The sequence below is a fragment of the Pomacea canaliculata genome, linkage group LG5 (assembly GCF_003073045.1).
Source record: "Pomacea canaliculata isolate SZHN2017 linkage group LG5, ASM307304v1, whole genome shotgun sequence".
In the NCBI taxonomy this organism is placed as follows: domain Eukaryota; kingdom Metazoa; phylum Mollusca; class Gastropoda; order Architaenioglossa; family Ampullariidae; genus Pomacea; species Pomacea canaliculata.
In genome coordinates, this window is record NC_037594.1 from 22,036,818 (window position 1) to 22,060,897 (window position 24,080).

A 24,080-nucleotide genomic window follows, 5' to 3' on the forward strand; every position below is an offset into this window, starting at 1 on the left:
ACCACTGACAGTTGATCTGAGGTTGAGCCGCTGGATCGCAGATGGCACACACGATTTCAGGTGCCTATTACTTTTACAGCCTTTCGTAGTGAAGACCGGTGTAAGACAGGGTTGCATATTATCACCAACAATCTTCCTGATGGTCATAGACTGGATTATGCGCAAGACAACCCAAGACAACAACACCAGTATCCAGTGGACATTCATCAAACAGCTAAGAATATGGACTTTGCAGATGACATTAATCTTCTATCTTATCGGCAACAACATGAACAAACCAAGCTAGCAGAGACGACTGCAGGCTTAAAGGTCAACAGAAAGAAGACTAAAGTGATGAGGATCAACAACAAGCAAGAACTCCCAATCCAACTACAAGGAGAGAACATCCTGGAAACAGACCACTTCATGTATCTGGCGAGCATTGTCAATAAGGATAGTGGAGCAGATGATGACATCAAAAGCCGCATCAAGGCCAGGCATGCTTTCAACAGCCTACACCCCATCTGGAACTCCTGAGCATTATCCTTCCGCAGTAATACCCACATATTCAACACGAATGTGAAGGCAGTCCTACTGTATGGTTCTGAAACCTGGAGAGTGACTAATACTGTCAACAACAAGCTCTAGACCAGGGGTGGGCAATTAATTTTCCCAAGGGGCCGCATGAGAAATTGGGATGGTTTTAGAGGGCCGGACTAATGTAGTTAACTCAGTTTTACCCAATATATACAGGCGGGCGGGCCAGCGGGCGAGCCGGTCAGGGCCGGCCGTTGCCCAGGTCTGCTCTAGACCTTTACCAACCAACGCCTATGCCATATTCTGGGAATAAGATGGCCTGTAAAGATTTCCAACAGCAGCCTGTGGAAAAGAACCAACCAGAATGCCACAAGCCATCAAAAAGTGGAAATGGGGCTGGATAAGACACACCCTGCGCAAACCAGCTGACACCATTGCCAAGCAGGCACTTGACTGGAATTCTCGGGGGAAGAGGAGAGTTGGGAGACCAAAGCAGACTTGAAAAATATACTCAGCAGAAAGTGAGGCAAAGGAGGTCGGAACCACATGGGCCCAACTGAAGGGGGCTGCAAAACCAGGTCCGCTGGCGAGGTGTGATCCTAATGAATGGGGAGAGATGGACGTTGGATTTAAACAGATAGAAGTAGGACATTGAGTTGTGTGGCATTAATAAACTACTTAATGAAGCAGGTGATAGAATATTTTAGCATCAGTTAAAATTAAGGTCTAGGCCTTATAAAGTCACATGAAGCACTGCCCAGTACTGGTGCGACAAACTGGTTGAATGGAGCATCAACTGTTGACCCCTTCAGTCAAATCTGTTCCCAAGATTTATTTATGTAAAATGTTCACAATCCATTATGAAGGACAAAACCATAAAAAGGAAACCTACATTATGTAATACTGTGGGATACCACAAGTGGCACGATATCGAGACAAGTAGCGATTCTCAAGGTCAATGGATGTTTCGCCAATAAGGTCATCGGATGTCACAAGGTCATAATCCTTTACCCGGATGATCAGATCTTTGTCCAGAGGGAGTACTGCAGTCATCTCAAATAATCTGCCAGAAATGTTTATGATTAGATTACCAATTTTGCTTTTCATTGTGCTTGTGTGCATACATGCACACATTTAACTTGAATGCATCTCGGGCATTTGCAAGCATGCAGATATATGCCTTCCTTAAGACTGATGTATTTGCAACACTTTTACAAACATAAAATCCTCAAACAAATGAAATAAGTCTTTTCAAAGCAAGATTATTTCCCTACTATAGACTACTTTGATAACTTCTTTGTTTTATCTACTTAATTTTTCTTGTCATCAGAGTTTTAACACAAAAACAAGCTTTACAAATAAATATTCACAAACCTCCCAAAGACTGGATCAATTGTGTTGGGAATATAATTATCTCTGGAGTTCATCTTCTTCTTTCCCAGAGCTATTTCGATATAGGGATCAGCCTAACAGAAAATTTACAAATTACCAAAAAATATTATTTTATTCACATTTTTAAAACAAGGATTAACTATAAACAGAGAAATTTCTCTAGTGCTAGGTGTTCAACACGCACAAGGAAAACACCGAATGTAAGATTTAGAAGAAATAATGATATAATGCCCAAATATACATACTGTATCTACAAATCTATCAGCTATTATGTTCTTGCAGTTGCAAAACAAATTGAAAGAAAAGGGAATTAGGTGTAACAGTAAATAAAAATGGGAAGAAAATATAGCAAAGACTAGAATAAGCATTGCTAAACAATGCCATTATAATAACAAAGCTAGCCAAAGAAACTAACTTGCACATGTGCACATCCAATAAACTCCTACATTTATGCTCTCAGTGCAAATCTCAGCTGTAAATTTAAAAGCAATTTATACAGATACTTACTAGACCAGTAGGGTCATTGGGTTGTAGTTCTAAAGCACTGACTACATAAACACGAACTAAACACTCCTCTGGACTAGAAGGAGGAAGATTTGTTATCATAGGAGGTGGCAGTGGTTCACTAGGATCCTGAGGCAGTGGGTAGACCCGAAATGTACCCTGCAAGTAACACAACACTGCATAAATCTTGGTAATATTTTAAACCTCTGTGGCCTGTCATCAAATCTTGACATATTACTGTGATTTCTGATCTTTCACCCATATTGTTAATTTTTCTTAAAGATCACTACAGGAAAACCTTATTAAGACCTTCCTAATTACCACCCTCTTAGTTACAACTCAAACATTTTTCGCAGACATAATTCACTACATAAATGTAGCAGTCTAGAGGTGTACTGAGTTATGTAATTGTTAGTAGAGAGTCGGCGTCAAACGGCCCAGGACTATTCCTTTTCCCACGCCGTAATAACCGGCCTTGAGCTGCCCACCAGCGGTTACTGGGTCATTGTTACATCAGGAGTTACGAAGTTGCCTGAGCTGCCACCCGTGGCTACTGGGTCATTGTTACATCAGAAGTTATGCAGGTGCCTGAGCCACTTAGGAAAACAATGACCAGACAGGTATGTCCAGTGTGTCCAGTGGCTCCACCTGGGCTAGGAAAGGGGGTGGATGGTTCTGGAATGTTCGACGGTAAGGAGGATAAGTAGCGTGGCTTTACAGTGGACAGGGGCTTTGTGGATTTGGGAGTGACCATGGAGAGATGGCAGGCCAGCCGCCGAGTTAAACTGAATAAAAACTATAGTTATGTGGAAATTTCGATCTTTGTTGTTTCTGGTACGACTAACCCAACCCTACTTAGCCATCAGAGACTGATGTGTTGGTACATAAACATCATCTCTATTACAACTACCTCCCCAACCCAGCTTACGTCTGACAGTTTGTGCTCTATTACAACCTTTTAGCAGCAGTTGCATGTTGAAAAACTTGAAGTAAATTTTAAATCAGATTGCTTGTCACCTACTGTTCACCCTACACTATGATTTCTGCAGAAATCATGTAAAATAAGTACATTTTGAAAGCGCTTGTTCACTAGGTCACTGGTCCTTACATCTCAGTGATCGGATAGCCAATCCTGCATTCAGCCTGCACCAAAAGAGAAAAAAAGAGAGAAAAGATGAAAAGATTTGGCCAACCTGCTCAATGCCTGGCTGTAGAGGGTTAAACAAAGGTCTTGCCTCAAAATGTTCCTTGACAATAGGAACCCAGCTTACGTCTATTACAACCTTTTAGCAGCAGGTGCATGTTGAAAAACTTGAAGTACATTTTCAATCAGACTGCTTGTCACCTACTGTTCACCCTACACTATGATTTCTGCAGAAATCATGTAAAATAAGTACATTTTGAAAGCACTTGTTCACTAGGTCACTGGTCCTTACATCCCAAACCCCATTCTTCAGTCACATCTACCACCCACCTGAGTTGACTTAACCCTTAATGATGGTTCCCAGTCACTTAATCCCCAGACACTTAATCCCCGATGCTGAATCCCTAAAATGAAATTTTAACTATAAAAATTATAAATCCACCAAAAAATTTAATTGAAATTCAAATAATTATTTTCATATAAACATCACAATTGTAAAACTTATTGTGATGTTTATATGAAAATAATTATTTGAATTTCAATTAAATTTTTCACTGGCTTCATGATTTCTATAGTTAAAATTTCATTTTAGGGATTCAATGTCGGGGATGAAGTGTCTGGGGATTAAGTGTCTGGGGATTAAGTGACTGGACACCCTTAATGATCATATTGTCCCAACAATTAAAGTCAAATCCCTCCAGGTGCAAAAGACAAACTAATCTTAGATGATAGCAATACCTATTAACATCAAATGTTACCAACAAAGCCAGGTGTTGCTCCCACAAGTTCATCTACCATCTTACTAAACAAAAATGGCCACTTGGCAAAACAAAGAACAAATCACACAATAGCGCATTTGGATTTTTCTCTTAAATCAATTTTTAAATAAAAAGCTTATTATTATTTTTTTTTAGTCTGGAGGTTCGTATTAAATGTGCATGCAGATGTTTGGTTAAAATCTTAAAATGGCACATAAGCATATGATCTTCTCTTAAATCAATTTTTAAAAGGTCTTTGTTGTCATTATTTTTTAGTTTGGAGGTTCTTATTAAACATATATATAAAACATGTCACTGCATTCATTTGGCTTGGGCCTGTGTCGATCCAGATTGATATTGCTGAGGCAATATGGTTTTTGGTTGAAATGACCAGTGCCATTTATTTACCAGTGCATAGCAGTCAATTGTGCTTCATCACCAACTTTTTCCAAAAGTCACATTTATAAAAATAAAATTATTGTGACCAACTGTTTAAGCTTTATTGCAACATTCTGCAGAAATATTGTTCAAAAATATATCTTTGTCTACCATGGTTCATGTGTATTGATTGTGGAGAGTTATAAATCTTCAGTCAAGCATAACAAGCAATAAGCATGACCAAGAGAAAGGAAGGACCATAAAGAAAAGCATTATGATATGGTTTTTAAGAGCTTTTTATTCAGCATTTAAATAAATGAGCTTGAATTTAATGGTACTTGAAGTCGTTTGTAGAATGAAAGCAGACTGGGGATCTTCCTACTACTGGGTCTGTGTAAACAGTATGCTCTTATTAAAGCTTGTCAAGATGTGAAAATGACCTTTTGATAATTTCTTAGTAACCTGAATCTCTATCCTTGTGTGAACTTAAGGTTTGTCCAAGTGGTGTGGTTGATTTCCCCTCAGTTGTCTAAATTCCTGTTTTCCTCATTTCAAAATTATGTTTTGTATCCTTTTTAATGAGTTTCCACGTACCTCTGTATGCTGCTGATTCCCTTAACCATCATTTATACTACTGTGGACTTCTACATCATCTGTAGGATAGATCTGTTGTTTTACTATGTAACACAATACAGAAATTACTCAGATACATTTACACAAAAGTTGTAGGATTTTCTGCTGCCCCTTAACTTGCACCTCAAGTGATCCTTGATAAATACAGTCTTCTTCAACATCAATGACCCTCAGAGACAAAAGTGTTTTGAATATTGTTTCTGCTTTTTTTTTTTTAGGTGTATGTACAGTCATTGTACTCACTTTGAACTCTCCCACGTTGTTGTTGTCCTCCTCCTCCTCATCTTTTCCACGGGATAACTCAAATGTGTTGCAGAAGTCTGAGAAGTTTGAAAAATATTCAGCTTTCTCTAGTTCTGTTCTGTACAGCTGTTGCCAGAAAAAGAACTGGGTTCCAATTATAATGAACAGGCACATACAGAGAGAAACTAGTCCAAGAATGAAGGATATTATAGCAAGAACAATTATAAAGATGTAAATGTTATTTTCCTTTGTGCAAGTATCCCAGTCAGACTTAAAAAGCTCCTGAAATACTTTGTATTTCATTGTATTGATAGACGCAGGCAGTATACACATTTTTGCATTGCCACAGCTTTTTTTGAAAAAAAAATCCATTATGAAGGAAAGGGAACAGGGACAAACAGAAAAACTTTTGATATGATATTTATTTCTTAATTAAGATATTAAAGTGTTTTATCTTTAAAAGTGATCATAGAGTTGCATGCAATAAACATCTTACTCAAACTGCTTATGAACTAGTCAGTGGGAGATGTAAACACTTTTAATCAATACTTGTTTCAAAATTCTCACATGCAGGAACAGTAAACAAGCATGCACATTTAATGTGAAAGGAAGAAACTGTTTGCAGTTAAGTTTCCTTCCACATCTTCCTCTTTACCATCCAATTTTAGTTTTGTGAGTCAGAAAACACTCTGTTATGCCTGTTGTTGAAACCATATCGCCAAATAGTTATTAAATTTTAAGGAACATAAAGGTTTAAAAGCTGTAATCTATAAACAACTTTAATTAGTTTTATGAAAAAGATCTTTCAAGAGAGGTATGGTCCTGCAGTCTAGTTATACTTTAAACAAATGTTTAATGTTTCAAAATAGTAAAGAATCCAAACATAGGGGTACAAAGCTAAAGACGATGGAAAGTGAAGTTAACCTTGATCTTGTAATATCCCAGCTCCAAGTATTTTCTGCACTTGTCAGTTTCACCAGAGGATGCATGGTACTTGGACCACCAATCAATCTCCTCAGAAGCTGCCTCTGATGGCTGCATGCACATAAATGTACTATATTATGTGCACAGACAAACACAAACTTCCAAATATAACCATTAACAATTTAAGAGAAATGACAACAAAATATTTCCTTCAATGAGGAGAACAAGTCATAGTAATACAGCACTTCAACCTGTACCTAGTCGTAGACTATTAACAGGCAAATATGTCACTCCACATACGAAGAAAATAAAGTCTAAATAATGCATTTGCACAAGTTTAGAAGTGGCCAATTTCCACATTAAAAGTTATTGAACAATCAGATGAGTTATGCTTTGTGAAGCTCAGATGAATTTACCAGCATTAAAATAATAAATTCTTAGCATTATACTACAAATACAGGCTTACATCCAACACACACTTTCATTGAATAAAAAAACCCCAAAGAAAGTTCAGCAACTTCGGAAAGTTCAAAACCTTTTCATGCATAGCCAAAATCACCATAGCAACATCACAACATGCATGCTGATGATCAAAAATTGAATACTGTAGAAAACCTCAATTTATAATTTTAAAGAAATAGTGGCGTGAAGATTTTTTTCTAATGGGTGTGTAATGCCCAGTGTAGCTAAGGTTACTATCTCCTCAAATGTGGGTGAGTACTATCCCCTTCACTCCTACAAAAATCACCATGCATAGAAAGAGGTCCATTCCACAAATGTCAAGATTATACTTAAATACTTGTTCCAGCCAGCAGTAAAGCTTATGCGTGCAAGTGTGACATAACACATTTAACTTCTTTCTGTTAATGGTGATTTTTGTAGGCAAATAGAAAGTGGGTTATTCACCCAAATTTTGGGAAACACTCTCCTGCACTGAGCTTTTACTCAGTCATTCGACAAAATTTATGAAATTGCAAATGGTTTGGCAACTATGAGTTTTCATTAACTATTAAGACCAATTTAATGATGAAAAGATGATTTGGCAACATAGATCGACATGTCCTGGTGAATTATCTGAAATAGCTCTGCAAACACTTTCACATACAAATTTGAAACTATGTCTTTACCAAAACACACTTTTAGCTGATGGAAGAAATAAGATTTTTTAAAAATGCCCTGGAATACTGATACTAAGAGTATGATAAAGAAGTTCACTAGTGGCAGAAAACATGATATATAATTCTACACTATAAGAAAAAAAAACCAGAAGAACCAGAAAGCCCACGGCAGTTAATGAAGCTTGCAGTGTTGTTGATGTTTTTCTTCAACATTTTCAGAAGCATTTGAAATGCAGCACTTGTTTATAGTCTCAAATATCACCATTTAATCCCTAACTGCCTGTAAGGATCTTAGAAAATGCAAGAACATTTCAAAAGAAGTAATTTAAAGCAAACAATTCTAGATAATAAGCAAAAGGCTGCAACGAATCTGCAAGAACTGTGTCAATGACAATTTTTCAGATTTTCTAATTGTAGTCCTCATAGAAGTAAATCCAAAACAGTTCAATTCCTAAATGCTGTGTAACTAATATAATGATAATTACCTTCTTAAAACAAAAACCCTCAGGAAACAGAAGAAAAACTACACATTTTAAAAACAGTTGTAGCCCTAACCTTTCATTTTCTTTGGCACTATTTCTTTCCTAAATACTTCTTATCTAAGACATCTACACTCCAGTTCAAGCTGTTCTTATTTACACTTATACTCATCATAATGGTGGCATTTATGATAGTTGCTTCTTTTAGTATAGAAAGAAACATATACTAAAGAAGCATACTTTATTCAGATAAAAAGTGAAAATCAGCTGCAGACCAGTTTGCACTATGGTAAAAAAGCTATTTCAACATTATAAAATTCATGTTGTGTGACACAAAATAAAAAAAATTCAGTAAAAAAACATAAGTGCACAATGAAAAGCTCCTCTAGCTTTCTTATCCACCTATACACAGACACTTTTTAAGTGCTTTTATAAAAGAGAGATTTATGCATATGCTAAAGTAAAATTTGAAAGTTTAAAAAAAGTCAAAGATTCAAGGACCTCTTTTTCCCTCCAGTGTGTTTTTTAAGATTTATAATCAGCTGCAGGCAGTTGTTCACAAACCTGTTCTTTAACACCAGACAACTGAATGACAGGCAACTGGAATCGTGGGAAATCTAAGTTCCTTTGAAAAATACTTGGCTTGTGGGATTCTTTCTTTGAAAACAAATGAGAAAATGAAAAAGATGAAAATGTAAAGAACTCAAACAGTAAATTAAATAAGCACAAAAATCAAATGGAACATTTTTTGTTTTCATTATAAAAAAACTTGCTTCTCCAACCTCTTGTCGCATCACCTTTTTTTTTTCCTTTCCTTTTGTTTTATCACATTTGCAACATTTCCATAATTTCTCAAGGAAACTGAAGAAATATGTCTAAAAATGTGGGTAAAAGAAAGTGAAATACACACAGCCAATGACAATAATAAACATCTAAAGAGCACAAGCATAGCAACAACATTAATCTGTTCAGCTTTATGTACATTCATGCCTGTAACACATAATTAACAAATATAATTATTTGAAATAACCACAAATTTACAAACTGAACACACAAACTCATACAACGGACACAAATAACGATTACCATATTTATATCTTTAAAGGTATGCCTGATGATTTTTGTTTTATTTGATGGTGAATAAACCAATCATATTCCCAACTGAAGCAGCAGCTGTGTCCAGTCTGGATAAAATAAAATCTATATTGTAAAATTCAGATCTGAATAACATAGTACAATATAATCATAATCGTGTACGCAGAAAAAATGGTCAGTTGATTGCCATTTGAAACTGAGTTAAGACGCTGATAAGCAAAGCGGTAGCAAGCTGCTTCCCTCACACTTTGCAAACTGGTATTATATAAAATAAAGCTGATATACATGATCACAAAATATTTTAACTCCAGATAATTTACCCTGTCCTTAAACTGTCTGATTTTACCAGGAATACTTACTCTGATCTTTTCAAGAGCACCCTAAAAAAAGAAAATTTGTAGTTTGGAAAAACCAATACTTTACTTAAAGTGCAGGCAAGGGAGCAATGGAGAATTACTTTTCAAAGCAAAATATGAAAATGACAAAAATGTATATTAAACTGAGCAGTCTCTACTGACTGTCTTGTCTTGTGTGGGTTCCAGTGTCTAATAATGTATTAAGCAAATGTGCAGAAACTCTACATGATTTAAGAACTATATATTTTCCTTATGTGTTGCTCCAAAATAATCAGCAAATTCCAAAAGAAAAGCTAAACATTTTAGACAATTCTTAAGCATATACAAATTTAAAGCGTGACAGGGGTTATGTGATCATTGATAAATATAGAGAAATGATAAAGCAGTCAGTTGTTGGAAGTTAATGAAAATAGCCAGAGTACATTAATTGGTAATCCAAAGATTAGCAATGATAATTTGCCATTACTAAATATGTAAACTAGTGACTGCACCTAACATATGCATGTGTCATACTGAACCTGAATCATTGGCATATTGTGATTGTGTTTAAGATACTACTAAACAATACCACATAAAACATTAGAATTTAGGTGACATAATAACACTATGAAAAGCACCAACAGCTTGTACAGCGAATACTGAAAAAATACTGAAGCAAGGCACATTCTATTTCTGGGTTCTTGGCAATACCAAATTTTTTCCCCCTCCATAAGCAATGGAAAGGCTCAGTATGTAGCCTAGAAATTAGTGCACTTTACCGTAGAGCAGAATATCACTAGCTTGAGGCATTCTCAGGCCTATGGCGGGAAAACTACCCCCGCCTATCCAGCGACTGCATAGCAGATGGGTACCTGATTATCTCAGGGAAGATAAAAGTACCAGGAAACGACTGAGCTTCACCTTCTACAGGTAATGCCCTGTATATGGTGAACCACTTATGTTCACTGCTCTTAAGGCCATTATATGCTGAAAGACTCTTTACATATGCAAAAAAAGCAAAACTTTAAGTTGCATTTCTTTCAGCTTTCAAGACTCTATGCCATTTCATATTTTAAAATAATATGCTAAAAAAATCTTTGGCTCTACTTATTAAGGTTTAGGCAAGAAACATGAACAGGTTTCTACACAGATGAATTATAAACAGAAACTGTGTTTGAAGGGAAGACAAGATGAGAAGATGCAGTTGGGAAACACCATAACTGAACACTGATTTTAACATACCATTCCACGTTTTTCCTGTTCAGGCATGTCAATGACATGGTCTCCACCAGTTGTAGGTCCATTACCTAATAATAAAGCACAAACACAAGGGGACAGGATACTTTTAAGTGCTCCTTTAGGCGATTAATTGTCAGAGAATTGTGATATTTTTTGCCTGTTGTTATCTTTCTATAATATAGTTAAACAAATTTAAAATAAAATGTGAATACAGAAAATGCATTTAAAAATGATTAATTTTTCTGTCCTCTGCTGTAACTTGTATAACTGACATTATGCAATGATGTTTGCAAAATTAGAAAAGTAATGCCAGACATTTTTCTTGCTTTTTTCCCCCCATGTATTTAAGGCCAGACACTTTTTGGTGGATGCATTCATGAATAAGGAAATAGCAGACTATGCTTCGCATCATTTTCCAAGAGTAATTTTATCTGGCTCTAGAGGTATAGGTCAGACTTCCGCATTTTCTCTCTCTCTCTCTCTCGCTCAAAGCAGATGGTGGTTGATGTTATTTAGTCTGGCATCAAATGTCACCTGCTCAATGCTATTTAGAAATCCTTTCCATAGTATTTTGGGACCATTCACTGTTCATTCCCACTTCCATCCATTTTGATTCTGTGTTAATAAATCTGTTTTTTGTGCTGCTCATTTTGTTTTTGTTTTAGCGTGCCCTCATTAGCAGTTTGATTGATCATTCCCTGCCATTGGCCTTACAGTGGGATTGTAGCATACCAGAGGCAATTAAAACATCAAATATTTATTACACACCTGGCAAATTGGCATCGGCATTTGATTCTTGTAATGGATTGTTCCTGAATTCCTCCAATGTCTTCAATACATGGACACCCACAGTAGGGTGGCGACCAAAGTTGCGGTGGTCAATAACTCGGATGTTCATTGGCGGCATGTACAGCTCTTCCTTGGGCAACATCTATGTACAATTATGTCATGACATTATCTCCACGTTTTAGGCCATAACCAGTAGAACAAAAAAATGCACACCATGCTGATTTTATAAATAGGTCTGCTACTTGATGTCCCAACACTATAACCAAAGATCACAGATGATGACTGTTCCAGCTTTTTCCTCTTGAAATATTTATTGCAAGTTAGTGACTACTGGAATGACCACCTGATACACAGTAAGATTATCAATAAATAATTATAGATAAAACTGCATATAACATCAAGAATGATATATCATTAGAAATCCAATGACGGAACAGTTCCATTAGTCTTTTTAATTCAGTCCTGATTATATAATCAGAAAAGAAATACTGCCTACTTTAAAGATTTTAAAGTCATGATGTAAAAATAGGGTTTATTGACATTTATTTAAAGAAAACATATGCGTCTCAAAAATATTTATAAATCATGACTTACAACATCAAAGAAAAGCAGAGGGTTATCAAAATTAGGATTCTTTTTAGCATTGCGAAGAACAGCTGACTCCCGCACATTGCCACCACATTCAAAATGAATGCTGGGTGAGTTTACATTTGCAAGCTGATATTTTTTCATGTTGCGCACACCCCAGCAAAGAACCTGCAGAAAACAAACACATCTATGTTAACTGCTACCAGCTACAGATGTAAATATTTTATTTTTAAATATTTCCACACTTATTTTCTTGAGGTTCAGCAGCCTTATACCAACAAAATAATTTAATTACTGCTGCCTGCAAGTGGATGATTTGCATCTTCATTATGTGTTAATGCATGGCAATTGAATTTAGAAAGTTACATACACAACTCGGCTGAAGTGCAGCTTCACTGGTAAATCTAATTTTCTAGATTTTAATTTTTTTTCTCACAGCAGGTTTGCATAAAATACAACTCACCTCAATACCAGTGCGCTGCATGACAGGCCTAATTCCATTGGGTACCAAATAAAGGCTGCCTCGCTTTGGTGGCAGAAATGGTAGATCTTTCCCTGTAAGCTATAACAAAATACAGATTTTAAAATCTAATGATAATCAGAAAATGGGGCAAAGTTTGGCCCCTTCATGAAGACATTTATTCACTATACCAATGCTCTTTAATTCTTTTCATCTCTTAGTAAGGCCAAGTAAGGCATAAAATAATGTAATAAGTCACAACATATTTGCACATTCTTTATGTCATGGGATGAAACAAACTTGATGTAAAACTGGATCAAATGACTTTGGTAAAATTATAATAACCAACTGTCTACTTGCCATGAAGAGTTCAAAGGCTGCCAGAAGTTCTCCCCCTTGTTGGGAGGAACGCTTTATGTCATACCACTGCAAAACTGGGGTGCGTGCATCAGCTGGATCTAGCTTCACCATGGGCTGGGCTTTGGTGCGTCCCAGAAACTCAGGTTTGCCCTACACCATTATCATCACATTCATTGAAAAACAAAATTATACAACATTATATACGAAACTGTTTTTCAACACAGCATGCACAATGACACTAGGTGATTCTCAACAAGGAACCTTGCTTTAAACAAACCCCTATCAAACACAAATATTCCCACAACAAGGAACCCTGCTTTAAACAAACATTATTCCCACATTCATACCCTGACAGGTGTTGAGTGCTTTCATCATATGCTAAATAAAAATAATATAAGCACATTTATTTAGTGCCTTTCTCCAGCATCAGCCAGACTCAAAGCGTATTAATAGACTCAAAATAATAATACAATACCAACAATATTTTCCTTGTAAGCCACAATGCACTTCACATAGAAATTAACAATTACATGCGATGATATCTGCGAAGTGAAAGGCAGACTGCTTCATTGGTTGGTTGGTTTATTTAGTAGGAAAGTGATGTGATTTTGTGATGTGATTTTGGACTAAAATAGGGGGTGGGGAGAGAGCGGAAGGAAACCAGAGTAATGAAGAAAACCCCCGCATCCCCAGCCCTGCGGACTGGTGTCACATACAGTGTCCCAAGATGACTGGAATTGATGTACATTGATGGAGAATTTACCAGTATACGTTAATAAGTGTTTTAACGTTTAACTTCTCATTTCTTTTAAACATTCCAATGGATGTGTAGGTTACTTGCTATGGTAACCAGTTTTTTAATAGTTAACTATCCCTTTATGAATATAATGCTGCATTTGACTGCAGAGATTTGTTCATGGGGACATCTTATTTTATTCTCGGGCTGATGTTTCTGTTCTTTCAAAAGGAAATTGAAAGGAAACCTTTTTCTTTCCCCAAGTAGGTGTAGCTCTCTAGTAGTGTACTAAGTTATGTCATTGTTTGTAGAGGGTAGGGATCGAACAGCTCCCAGAACTATTTCTCACGTCGGTTGCGTATGTAATAGCCAGCCTTGAACTGCCCACCTGCGGCTACTAACGACTGGACCTATTGTTATGCCAGAAGTTAGGAAGTTGCCTTAGGAAGTTGCCTAAAGAGCCACTTAGGGAGACCATGACCAGACAAGGCAGGGTGGGGGTGACCATGGGGGCTGAGAAAGGTCATGACGAGACCATGGGAAAAGGGGGTGGATGGCAGGCCAGCCGCCGAGGGAAACTCTGAATAAAATCTACACTTGTGCGGCGGTTTCGATCTTTGTTGTGTTTTTGTACAACTACCCCACCCCTACGCAGCTATCGGGGACTGATGTGTTGGTTACACATACACACTTCAGACACAAAAGGCCTGATGGGCCCCAGCTGTATTGCTCCAAGATTGTGATATGCAGGACATAAGTTCTTGATGACTGGTCTGTCAGTGAGTTACAGCCTCAACAATAAATCCATCCATAAAAGCTAGCATATGAACAAAGTGACTTACAAATGTGTCATGGTCAAAGATTTCAATGTAGATATCAGGAGGATTGCTCTCCATGCCCTTAGGGTTTCCATAGATCTCAATCTCTCCAAAGATCAGTGTCTGGTCCCAGGTGGGACACAGAGTCTTCTGAACTTTCTCTGTAACCATGCTCTGAGTCAGGAAGCAAACTTGTGCAAAAGGATCTGTAAGAACACAATTCAGAAATTTATTTTAAGATTGCAAGCTAACAGATACATTAATAATTTACTAATAACTTAATAATATGAAAATTCCACTTTCAAATATTTTCAGTTAAAAGTCAGTTAAAATCAAAGAATCACCATAAAAATTTTGAAAAGAATTCTTTTTAGTCACAACAAAGAAATATACCAAGAATTACCTGAAAGTCCAGTGTCATCCCCGGCAAGAAGGTCTCGAGCCTGATAGATATATGCTCTCAGCTGATACTTGACTGGTGCTGGAAACCATATCAAAACATACATGCAGTCTATACCCGTAAAATGTTTATAGTAACAAGATGAATTTACAGGAATAAGGAATTTATAATTTATGCAATTATTTTATAACCCTCATATCCATGTTGTAACAACAATCAGACATAACTTACACTGGAATGTCAAGAACATTCTAGGAGCTGTCATAGATTGATCTTTCCCCTCTGATTTCTGCAACATAATATCATTTAGTTATCAACACAACATTTTTAAGCAATATTGTTTATTTATATTTATACATCATCTTATTAACAACTATTAACCTTGGTCAAGCGTTAAAAAGCATTAAAAATTAAAAGCAAACAATATTTTATTGGGTAAATCGCATCATTTTGTTCATGTTTCAGGAAACCTGGTAATGAACAAAATTTATGACCTTTAACTAGTGAATGTAGCTGCTAATTTTTTGGTATACTTGACAATTAGCTAAAAAGTTGCATTTTGTTGGAACAATCAATATAGATTATGAAATGCTGTGGAAAAAAATTTTCTTACATCAAGTTTAACACTGAAAAAACAGCTAGCATGGGGATCTTCTGCCACCATCTTGCGATGCCAGCGTCGCCGTCGCACAAGGTCCATAGTACGCTCCATAGCATGAAATTTCATGTTAAACAGAGGAGCATACTCCCATCCTTCAGCTGCTTTGGTCATTTGCTTTTCCTAGAAACATCCCAAAGAATCATTGCACAAAAATGCATATATATATACTCCTTTCTAAGCACTCTTTCACATTTAACATTTCACATTTTTCTCTAATTTTACTTCTTACCTTTTTCTTTTTCTTCTGTTTTTTTTCTCGGTTATTTGCAGGTTAGATGGGACATTCAATTATTACAAGTACACACACATCCAAACAAACCAAACACAGAAAGTATACAATTAGTTATTTGAATAGTCACCATATTAATCATAAATGTATTCCTAACCATAAGTAAGGTAATTACATTTACTACTACTAATATTAATTTTGTCGCTATTTTATTGTTCTTTCAAACCAGGCAGTATTGTATCTGAATTACTATGCTTATCATTTAAAGACACATGTTGCATATGGTAACATTATAACTTGGAAAAGAATAGTAGAAAAGCGAGCCAAAGGACGTTGGAACCACATGGGCCCAACTGAAGGGGCTGTGCAAAACCGGGTCCGCTGACAAAGTGTTGTTGCGGCCCTATGCTCCTCAAGGAGTAACAAGGACTAAACTAAACTAACATTAAATAAAATCACGTTAATTAGATCATACCAAATGAAATTATAAAAAGATTGTACTATGTGACTTTGTTATGTGACCACTTATTTTTAATACATGTGCACACAATCCTTTTGTTGATCATGTGAAAAATCTTGAATATGTCTCTCTCTTATATATGTATATGCACACACTCACACATATATGTATATACACACACAATTAATGAAAAAGACTGTCAGAGAGAATGAGCAGGAAGAGGGAGCAAGGATTTGTGAGAGAAGCCAAAACTTTTAATAACAATATTTACATCTGTATGCCAAAAAATATTTAGTTTGTTAGTTTGCCTGAATGTGATAAGATTTTACTTATTGTAGAGGCTTACTGTAGAGATACACATTTTTAAGCGTATAAAAGAAGTTAAATTAATTAATTGGGATATTAAAAAAGATCATGCCTTCTTGTCTTGTTGCTTTTTAACCCCTGACACATTTTTTCGTGTCCGCATCCATCTCCTACGCCTACATAGGTGGTAAGTTTTCTCCACTGGTCCATAACCTCCAACAGTTGCCTCCACACAGTATTCCCAACCTGAGGAAGGAGCCCAGCATTTATTATTTAAAGAACAATGAGCAATGCTTTCTAGCTATAATAATTTTACTTGATTTGCTGGAGATCTTGCTGCTGCCAATCTTTCCAAACTCATGTATACAAACTAAGTCTCTCTGCTGTTATGAACATCTAGTTTCTATTAAACTTAAACTTTTTGTATCACTAATTTTTTTATTTGAAACCTGCTATTCAGAATTCATTGCCAATCCATTCATTCTTTGTCTCCCACATTAAATTCAGTTTAAAACAAATTTCTTAGCTGTAACGTGTAAGGCGTGCGTGTGGATAATACTCCTTTACTGCCCCCTCCCCATTAAAAGTACCAACTGTATTGCCATGATATAGATATAGTTGCTGTCTCATCCCACACAAATTATTTCCCTTCTCTCCATGATGCTGATTGATTTTCTTAGGTTTTCCTTCATTTTTCATTAGCTACTTGCTGTTCTTTTACCCTAGTACTATTATGGAGTTTCCAATTCTTAGGGTCATGCATGTGTTAAATCAATTATTGTAATTAGGATTAGCTAGTATATTACAAATGTCTGGCTAGATCACCATTACTAATCCTAACAATAAAAGGTGACTACTCAACTAATTTTCTCTTTCAGCTATAAATTAAACATACTCTTCCAGTTGTAACATGGTAAAGAAGTGAGTGAATGTGCATGTATGTATCTATGTACAAATGCACACATGATGATGATGATGATGTAGTTTTGTAGCGCGCTAGTATCCACATCACAAAGATGCGCTCAATGTGCATAAACATGCAAATAAACACATAGATACAGCTGCATTTTAAACCAACATTTGGTGGTCTTAAGACCCTGCAGAGATTCTGTATGATCTTTTATTATACTTATTTTAGGTTACATCACACTCCCACACATAACCAAACAAAACAACAACAAAAAAACCCAGTTTGGCAAATGTGTTCTTGAAACACTTTTTCTGTCTGCTGCATAGCTGAACTTGTTATTGGGAAATAATTTATCTGTGCAATAGGGGAAAAACATCTCTAATATCAATAAATAAAGATTCATGAAGCAATGCTGATAATCATACATCGTGAAAGCTTGAAACTTGACTGAGATTGAATGTGTAGCTGTGGATTAGATTGAATGTTGTTAATGAGAATGTTATCTGAATCGAGACACAAATATTTTGATTTAAATGTTTTAATAGATGGGAAGACTATGGTCCCATAACTCCTTGCAGACCTTAAAATTTCCATTAACTACTAAGTAAAATTATCTTTTACAGACTGAGGGCCTTTGATGGCCATTTTGGCTGAGTGCAAAACTCACCATCCTCATCTACTGCTCTCCCAAGATCCACCTGCCAATCATCCACCCACTCCCATCCTTCTGGAGGTTTAAGGTCCTGCCTGCTTAACATCTGATCACCTTTCTGGAATAAATGAAAAATAAAAACAAAAAAACAATTACGGCACTTATAATAAGCGTGCATACTTAGTAAACTAACCTTGACTAAATTCTATTGGGTACGAAAAGAGGTCCCAATGATTTAAATTTCAGAAACTGCAGTTTTGTTTTTATCCCAGCTTGGTATTGGCAAAGGAAGGGCCCTGCCTGGGTAGAGGGGCAAGAATCCAGTGTATGTCAGTGGTACTCCTAAAAGATTGGGAGGAGCTGGATGGGCATATGTGGTAGAGGGTAGCTGATGATGCACACATACACAGGCTGGCACACATGTTCAGACTGAGGGCGGCACAATGGGGACAGTAACCCCTTTGCCCTCCCGAGGGGGAGGAGGGTTCATAGCTAGTGACCTTGTGTCCACCTTCCCCCACCCCGGTTTTTTCAGATAGGAGGAGATGGGTGGAAGATGGCCTTGTTTTTCTGGCATGATCTACTGGTTTTTGCAGCAGCCTTGTGACCTCTCCTTTGGGTTTCACAAAGAAGGGGGCACTGTAGCAGCAGGTATAGATTCTAGAAAATTTGGGGTAAGAGGAATAGGAGGGTGAAGCGAGAATGAACATGGGCCATTCTAAGAGAGAGTTGTAGAGGTGGAAACATTACCCCACCAGCAGTTTAAGGACTTCTCTTGTGAACTTTCAACCTTAGCCAGAACCATTAACTGGCGTGAGAGTAAAAGCAGATAAAACCCATGACCACTGATCAGATTTTAAATAGCCCCTCACACTTTTATATTATAAGTTATATGTATTAAAGAAAATTCCAAGAACTAAGGAAAAATTCTTTTACCCTTTTCAGTGCATTTCAAATATAAATGTTTAAAATATTTTTTTTTATTATTTATTTATTTTTTTTTACTAATTGCACTCTTCCAATCGCAAATGCTTCTTGGCTTCAGTCTGTGACGATAAATTTTCCTGATGTTTTACCTCTTCTTTTCCAGGCGTCATTTTCTTTGCGTTAAGGTTTCACCCGTGTTCTTAATTTGAAGGAAATGATTTGGCTCAAGTGTCATCGCAACAGGACAATTGCTAATTTAGCATCGATCCACACATCTGACTGACTGACATACTATTTATACATGCTTTCAAATTCTTGACACTTTGGTGAACATTACAACAAAAGCATGGGACGCACATAAACATTGAAAGAAACTAACTGCACAAAACTTTTGTGCGCATGTATTTTCTAAGCTGACCAGTTCTCAGACAGTGTGACAAGCATGGAAACTTTAAATAACTTTAATTAACAGCAAGCATACACACACATGGTTCTGCATGTCAGGGTTATTTTAAGTCTCTAAAGGGGGATAGTGTCTTTTTTGTTTATTAAATGCAACCATCCAACGGAAGAAACTATTACATTTGAATTTAGTTATCATATATTTTCATGTTAATTTGTTAATTAACTCATAGAAAAATGAGGTGACCTATGCATGACCTATCTTGGTCAAACCAAGTGGAAAACTGGAGAGGTAAACTGACAGGTCAGACAGAAAGCATGTGAGTTCATTGAACCTGTGTGCTCCCTGCTCATTGGTCAATGTTTGTCCAATTGTGAGTAGACAGCTGGAATTGAGGTGCCTAGAAGTGTATCACATAATCATATCATCTAGTACAGTGTGAAGAAGAAATGAATAAGCTCAAATAAACTACCATTTTAAAAAATCCTAATTCAAATGATATTTCAAAATGTGAATAATATAACTGAATGCTAAACAAATATTTATTGATCTTGAAGTGTTATGGTATACACTTTCTTGACTGAATTGGAAAAATTACAAAAACTTTTTACAATTAATGGTGAAAAGATGTGACAACAAACATCTAATCAGACTAATATTCTAACTTCAGACTAACCATTTAATAGTTATAACAGTAATGAACCTACCACATCAGCCCAAGGCCGAGTAGCAGGTCCCCAAGTTCCACCAGGAATGTTGCGTGAATGACACTCATAGAGATCTTCCACAAACACATTGTGACCTGCATCCTTGTCATACAACATACTGTGAAAAACATATCAGCCCTATTAAAAAAGCCTGATAGAGACTTTCTGATCTGCAACTAGAACCAATTAAGTTCATATAGCTGGTTAATATTTTTGCATTTATAGTGCATAAATGTATCATCAGATATTCTTAAAGAATTTGTGATAGTGTCTAAGGATGCATACAATTTTTTCAAAGGAGGTACAAAACTCTTATTATTCAAATAATTAAATGAAATGTAGTAGACACCAGGCTTGTATTTGCCCACTGTCCGGAATGTTTCATTTGACCCCGCACTAGTAGAATGATAATTTGAATAAGCTACATACATAGAAATTAAAACTATGCAGAAGATCTGCAATTATAACTTACAGTTTGAAATTATGATAACACACCAGGCATAGCAAACTGTTTTTAGACAGCTTCAAAAAAATATACTGTTCTAGGCTAAAACTCACCTGAGTTCTGGACTAACGTACCACTCTGAATCCCATCGCCATCCTGGAGGTGGGACAAATTGTTCTTTTGGCAATTCCATCTGCGCATAAACACGGCACTTTATATATCAGAACTCCTTTTAAAATCTGTGTGTAGCCCAATCATAAAGAACAGGTTTTATGCATAAAACTTCTGCATAATTTGTATGATCCTTATAACTGCATTTATCAAACACAAAATGCTACAAGTAGTAACAGTTAATTATAATAAAGCAGAAGCCATACTTATATTGTGCAGGTATGCAGAGGTGCATGCGCATGAAAATGTGTGGCTGGTGACTGTCATGAGAGTAACTGTCAGATGTGTTCCTTGTGCAATGACACTTGGCAAATAAATATCCTTCTTATGATTATTCACTGAACAAAATATTGTTTGATTTTATATTTAAAATATAATTTGGAAGAAAAATCTGTCCTTTACCTTTCCCTGGCTATCTGACCACTTGGGCCTTGTCATGGTGGGACCTTTGTTTGTCCATGTACCCAAGACATTGACCTGGTTCTCATACTGGAAACACATGAACAGATATGAGCTGACACATTCACACAGATATATTTTGCACACCCTCAATGTCAAGAAGGCTATCATTTAAATCTGATAAACCTCTATCTTATACCATCTTGTATGTTCAGCATTTTTGCTATAGATAATTGACAGACATTCAAAAGCCATTTATCTGAAATTTATCTTTATTATTTCTTCTATTTCAACCTTTTCAAAATGAATAATTTTATATCCATGCGATATCACTTCAGTGTATAATGTATAAACCTGGAGGCAAATTAACTGAAATGTTTTCAGGCAGGAATGATACATACTGTTTCAGCAAAAACGGCCAGTTCTCCTTCAGACTGTATTTTGTGCCATTGATTCTCCTCAGTCTGCAGCCCCAGCCACAGCTTCATGCGTAGTAGTGCTGGGATCTCCATGTTCTTCTCCTTGCTTTTAGTGCTTGGTGTCTGCAACACAGTATAAAAGATGTCACAGTGTTAAACACCTGCCACTTTTAATTCTACAGAAAAAATGCTTTTAAACATTGTGGCATGCACCATCATGTTTCCCAAATTAATAGACTAAAAATAGTGGTGAATAACATCACTTAAACATGTTTTTTCATGTGAGAGTAGTAATATATCTTACATTAAGCTGGATAGTCTGCAGTTTGCCACAGTTTTTGCCACGATAGACTGGATCACTTGAGAAAAAGATTTCATTAGCTGGGATGCGATAGTAGGCAATGCGTTTCTGTCCACTGATCATCCAAATGATAACATCTGGCATGCTGTTTTGTGGCTACAGAAATGAAAATTTTCAAGACATGAGCATGTTACCTTCAGACTGTTAAAAAAAAAAAAAAAAATAAGGCTTAAAATGGAAAATTAAAACTACAGTCAAATCTCGCTACTATGCCACCTTGCTACTATGCCACTCTTGGTATTATACCACTTTTGCTCGGTCCCGACTATAAATTCAATGCAAAATAAATTTACTATGCCACCACCTACTCTAGCTACAATGCCACTTTTGTGTGATTGTTAAAAGGCACGAATTGTGAATTTCCGCGCAGTGCTCGATTATTATACTATATGGTAGTGTGGGACATCGCAGTTAGGTGGGATGGAACATAGCATGCACACAGGGAGGGTGGAGGTTGGGATGGAGGGTGGAGGCTGGGGGTGGTGACAGCCCCGTGACAGAGGGAGAGTGGAAGGGGGTCGACTAGCGACAGGATACAGGTGCACGGATGTGGTTGGGAGGGGTGGAGGATGAAGAGGTGAGGTGGAGAATGAGAGGAGACAGCTAGTGCCAGCAGACGATTCTTGAGAGCTTTGGACTGACGGGTAACTTAAGCAAATAAAGCTGTTTTTACAAACCCTCGCTACTATGCCACTCTCGCTACTATGCCACTTTTGTTCGGTCCCGGTAGGTGGCATAGTTAAGTAGCGAGATTTGACTGTATCAAGAATTTCTTTAATGACAATAATCATACTAATAAATGTTTATTTATAGAATGCCTTATCCTACCAACAAAGGTAGGCTCAAGGCACTTACATGCATGAAGTTGAACAAGCACACACTTATCAGCAGTCATCAAATCTGTCTCAAAAATTAATTTACCATCATTCAAATTAAATGAATCTCTGAATAAGAGACCCAAACAGCCCATCGATCATATTCTCTGAAAACGTTAACCAAAAAAACCTATGCTAAACAACTGAAACTTTTATAATCTTTTCGGATACATTTTAAACATTTGTCTTTAATTTTTAGCACCATTTTGGGGTTTATTCTAACTTCTAAGATGTCATCTTTTTTGGTACTAACCTCAATGGCCATGTTATTTAGTATCTGCAAATAAGTCTCCACATCTGACAATGCTTCAGTCACATCTGTAGCTGATTCTCGCAATTTAAGTGCCATATCAGAGATGGAAGCAAGTTCTTCCACTCTTTGCTTCCTCATAAGCCGATCCAGTTCGTTGTCTACATGAACTCCTTTTCTTGGCTCTGGTAGAGGTTTTCTGAATGAAACAAAAATAGCTTTTCTGGGTTACATAACATTTTAATTATCTTTCTAAAGATTTGAAAAGGCAATGGCAATAATGTATGTTACACTCCATCATATAATTGATATAGATTTTTCATAAACAAATGCCCAAGAATGTATTTCCATAAACAGTAACTAAGAAATTAAGAAAATATTGATGAATTATACACAGTAGGAAATAAAGTTTCTAGTAGACTGAAAGCTCAAGAAAGACTAAGAATTAAAGATATCTTTCTGCATACATTTTTTAAAACTATTATCCAAATCAATGCATCAATCTTCCTACAAAATTATGGGTTCTGCATGGCCTATGGGATTAAGCAAATTATAGCTATTTAATATATTTAATCTTAATATCAACAGTCCCTAGAATAAAGAGTAACTGAACTGCAACAAAAAAATATAGAGCAAGTTTCACCACATAGATTAATATAAAAATACATTAGTATAACAGGAGGGATGGGGGTTGCTTGCCCAGTTTCACCACAATACTAAACACAGTTATGGGTGTAGCTGGCTTTAATCGCATGAACTGCCGCATGATGGCTGTTTCTGGCAAAGGCAAAGCGTTCACAACAAATGCTTAACTCCTCGGCAAGGTAATGCTCCCACCTCTGCAACTCTCTCTCTAAATCAATCTTGTCCCTTCCTGATTTGCCTTCTTATTGCTCCTACCTCAAATATTCCACAATGTACCCTGTTGCCCATCCATTTCCTTCTCGTTGGAAAAACCAGAGGTAGGTCATGGGGTTGCTGGCTATGAGGCTGGAA

At 36.5% G+C, this 24,080-nt stretch overlaps 1 protein-coding gene across 9 annotated transcripts in view; it reads right to left on the reverse strand.

The window, feature by feature from the left end:
• Positions 1 to 24,080, reverse strand: part of LOC112565419 (myoferlin-like) — a 76,187-nt gene that overhangs the window by 16,497 nt on the left and 35,610 nt on the right. For 6 of the 9 annotated variants that reach the window (XM_025240867.1, XM_025240868.1, XM_025240865.1 and 3 more), the window contains 24 exons: positions 23,088 to 23,283; positions 21,903 to 22,055; positions 21,581 to 21,721; positions 21,183 to 21,269; positions 20,723 to 20,802; positions 20,165 to 20,282; positions 18,143 to 18,245; positions 16,678 to 16,811; positions 15,523 to 15,690; positions 15,141 to 15,198; positions 14,913 to 14,990; positions 14,534 to 14,715; positions 12,956 to 13,105; positions 12,599 to 12,697; positions 12,142 to 12,303; positions 11,527 to 11,689; positions 10,762 to 10,826; positions 9,544 to 9,564; positions 8,654 to 8,746; positions 6,493 to 6,603; positions 5,569 to 5,694; positions 2,416 to 2,571; positions 1,891 to 1,982; positions 1,409 to 1,579 (listed from right to left, as the gene is read on the reverse strand). In XM_025240867.1, the coding sequence (XP_025096652.1) occupies positions 1,409 to 1,579; positions 1,891 to 1,982; positions 2,416 to 2,571; positions 5,569 to 5,694; positions 6,493 to 6,603; positions 8,654 to 8,746; positions 9,544 to 9,564; positions 10,762 to 10,826; positions 11,527 to 11,689; positions 12,142 to 12,303; positions 12,599 to 12,697; positions 12,956 to 13,105; positions 14,534 to 14,715; positions 14,913 to 14,990; positions 15,141 to 15,198; positions 15,523 to 15,690; positions 16,678 to 16,811; positions 18,143 to 18,245; positions 20,165 to 20,282; positions 20,723 to 20,802; positions 21,183 to 21,269; positions 21,581 to 21,721; positions 21,903 to 22,055; positions 23,088 to 23,283 (2,907 nt within the window). The remainder of the gene's footprint in view (positions 1 to 1,408; positions 1,580 to 1,890; positions 1,983 to 2,415; positions 2,572 to 5,568; positions 5,695 to 6,492; positions 6,604 to 8,653; positions 8,747 to 9,543; positions 9,565 to 10,761; positions 10,827 to 11,526; positions 11,690 to 12,141; positions 12,304 to 12,598; positions 12,698 to 12,955; positions 13,106 to 14,533; positions 14,716 to 14,912; positions 14,991 to 15,140; positions 15,199 to 15,522; positions 15,691 to 16,677; positions 16,812 to 18,142; positions 18,246 to 20,164; positions 20,283 to 20,722; positions 20,803 to 21,182; positions 21,270 to 21,580; positions 21,722 to 21,902; positions 22,056 to 23,087; positions 23,284 to 24,080) is intronic. The other 3 variants (XM_025240869.1, XM_025240872.1, XM_025240873.1) reach the window with 3 other exon arrangements.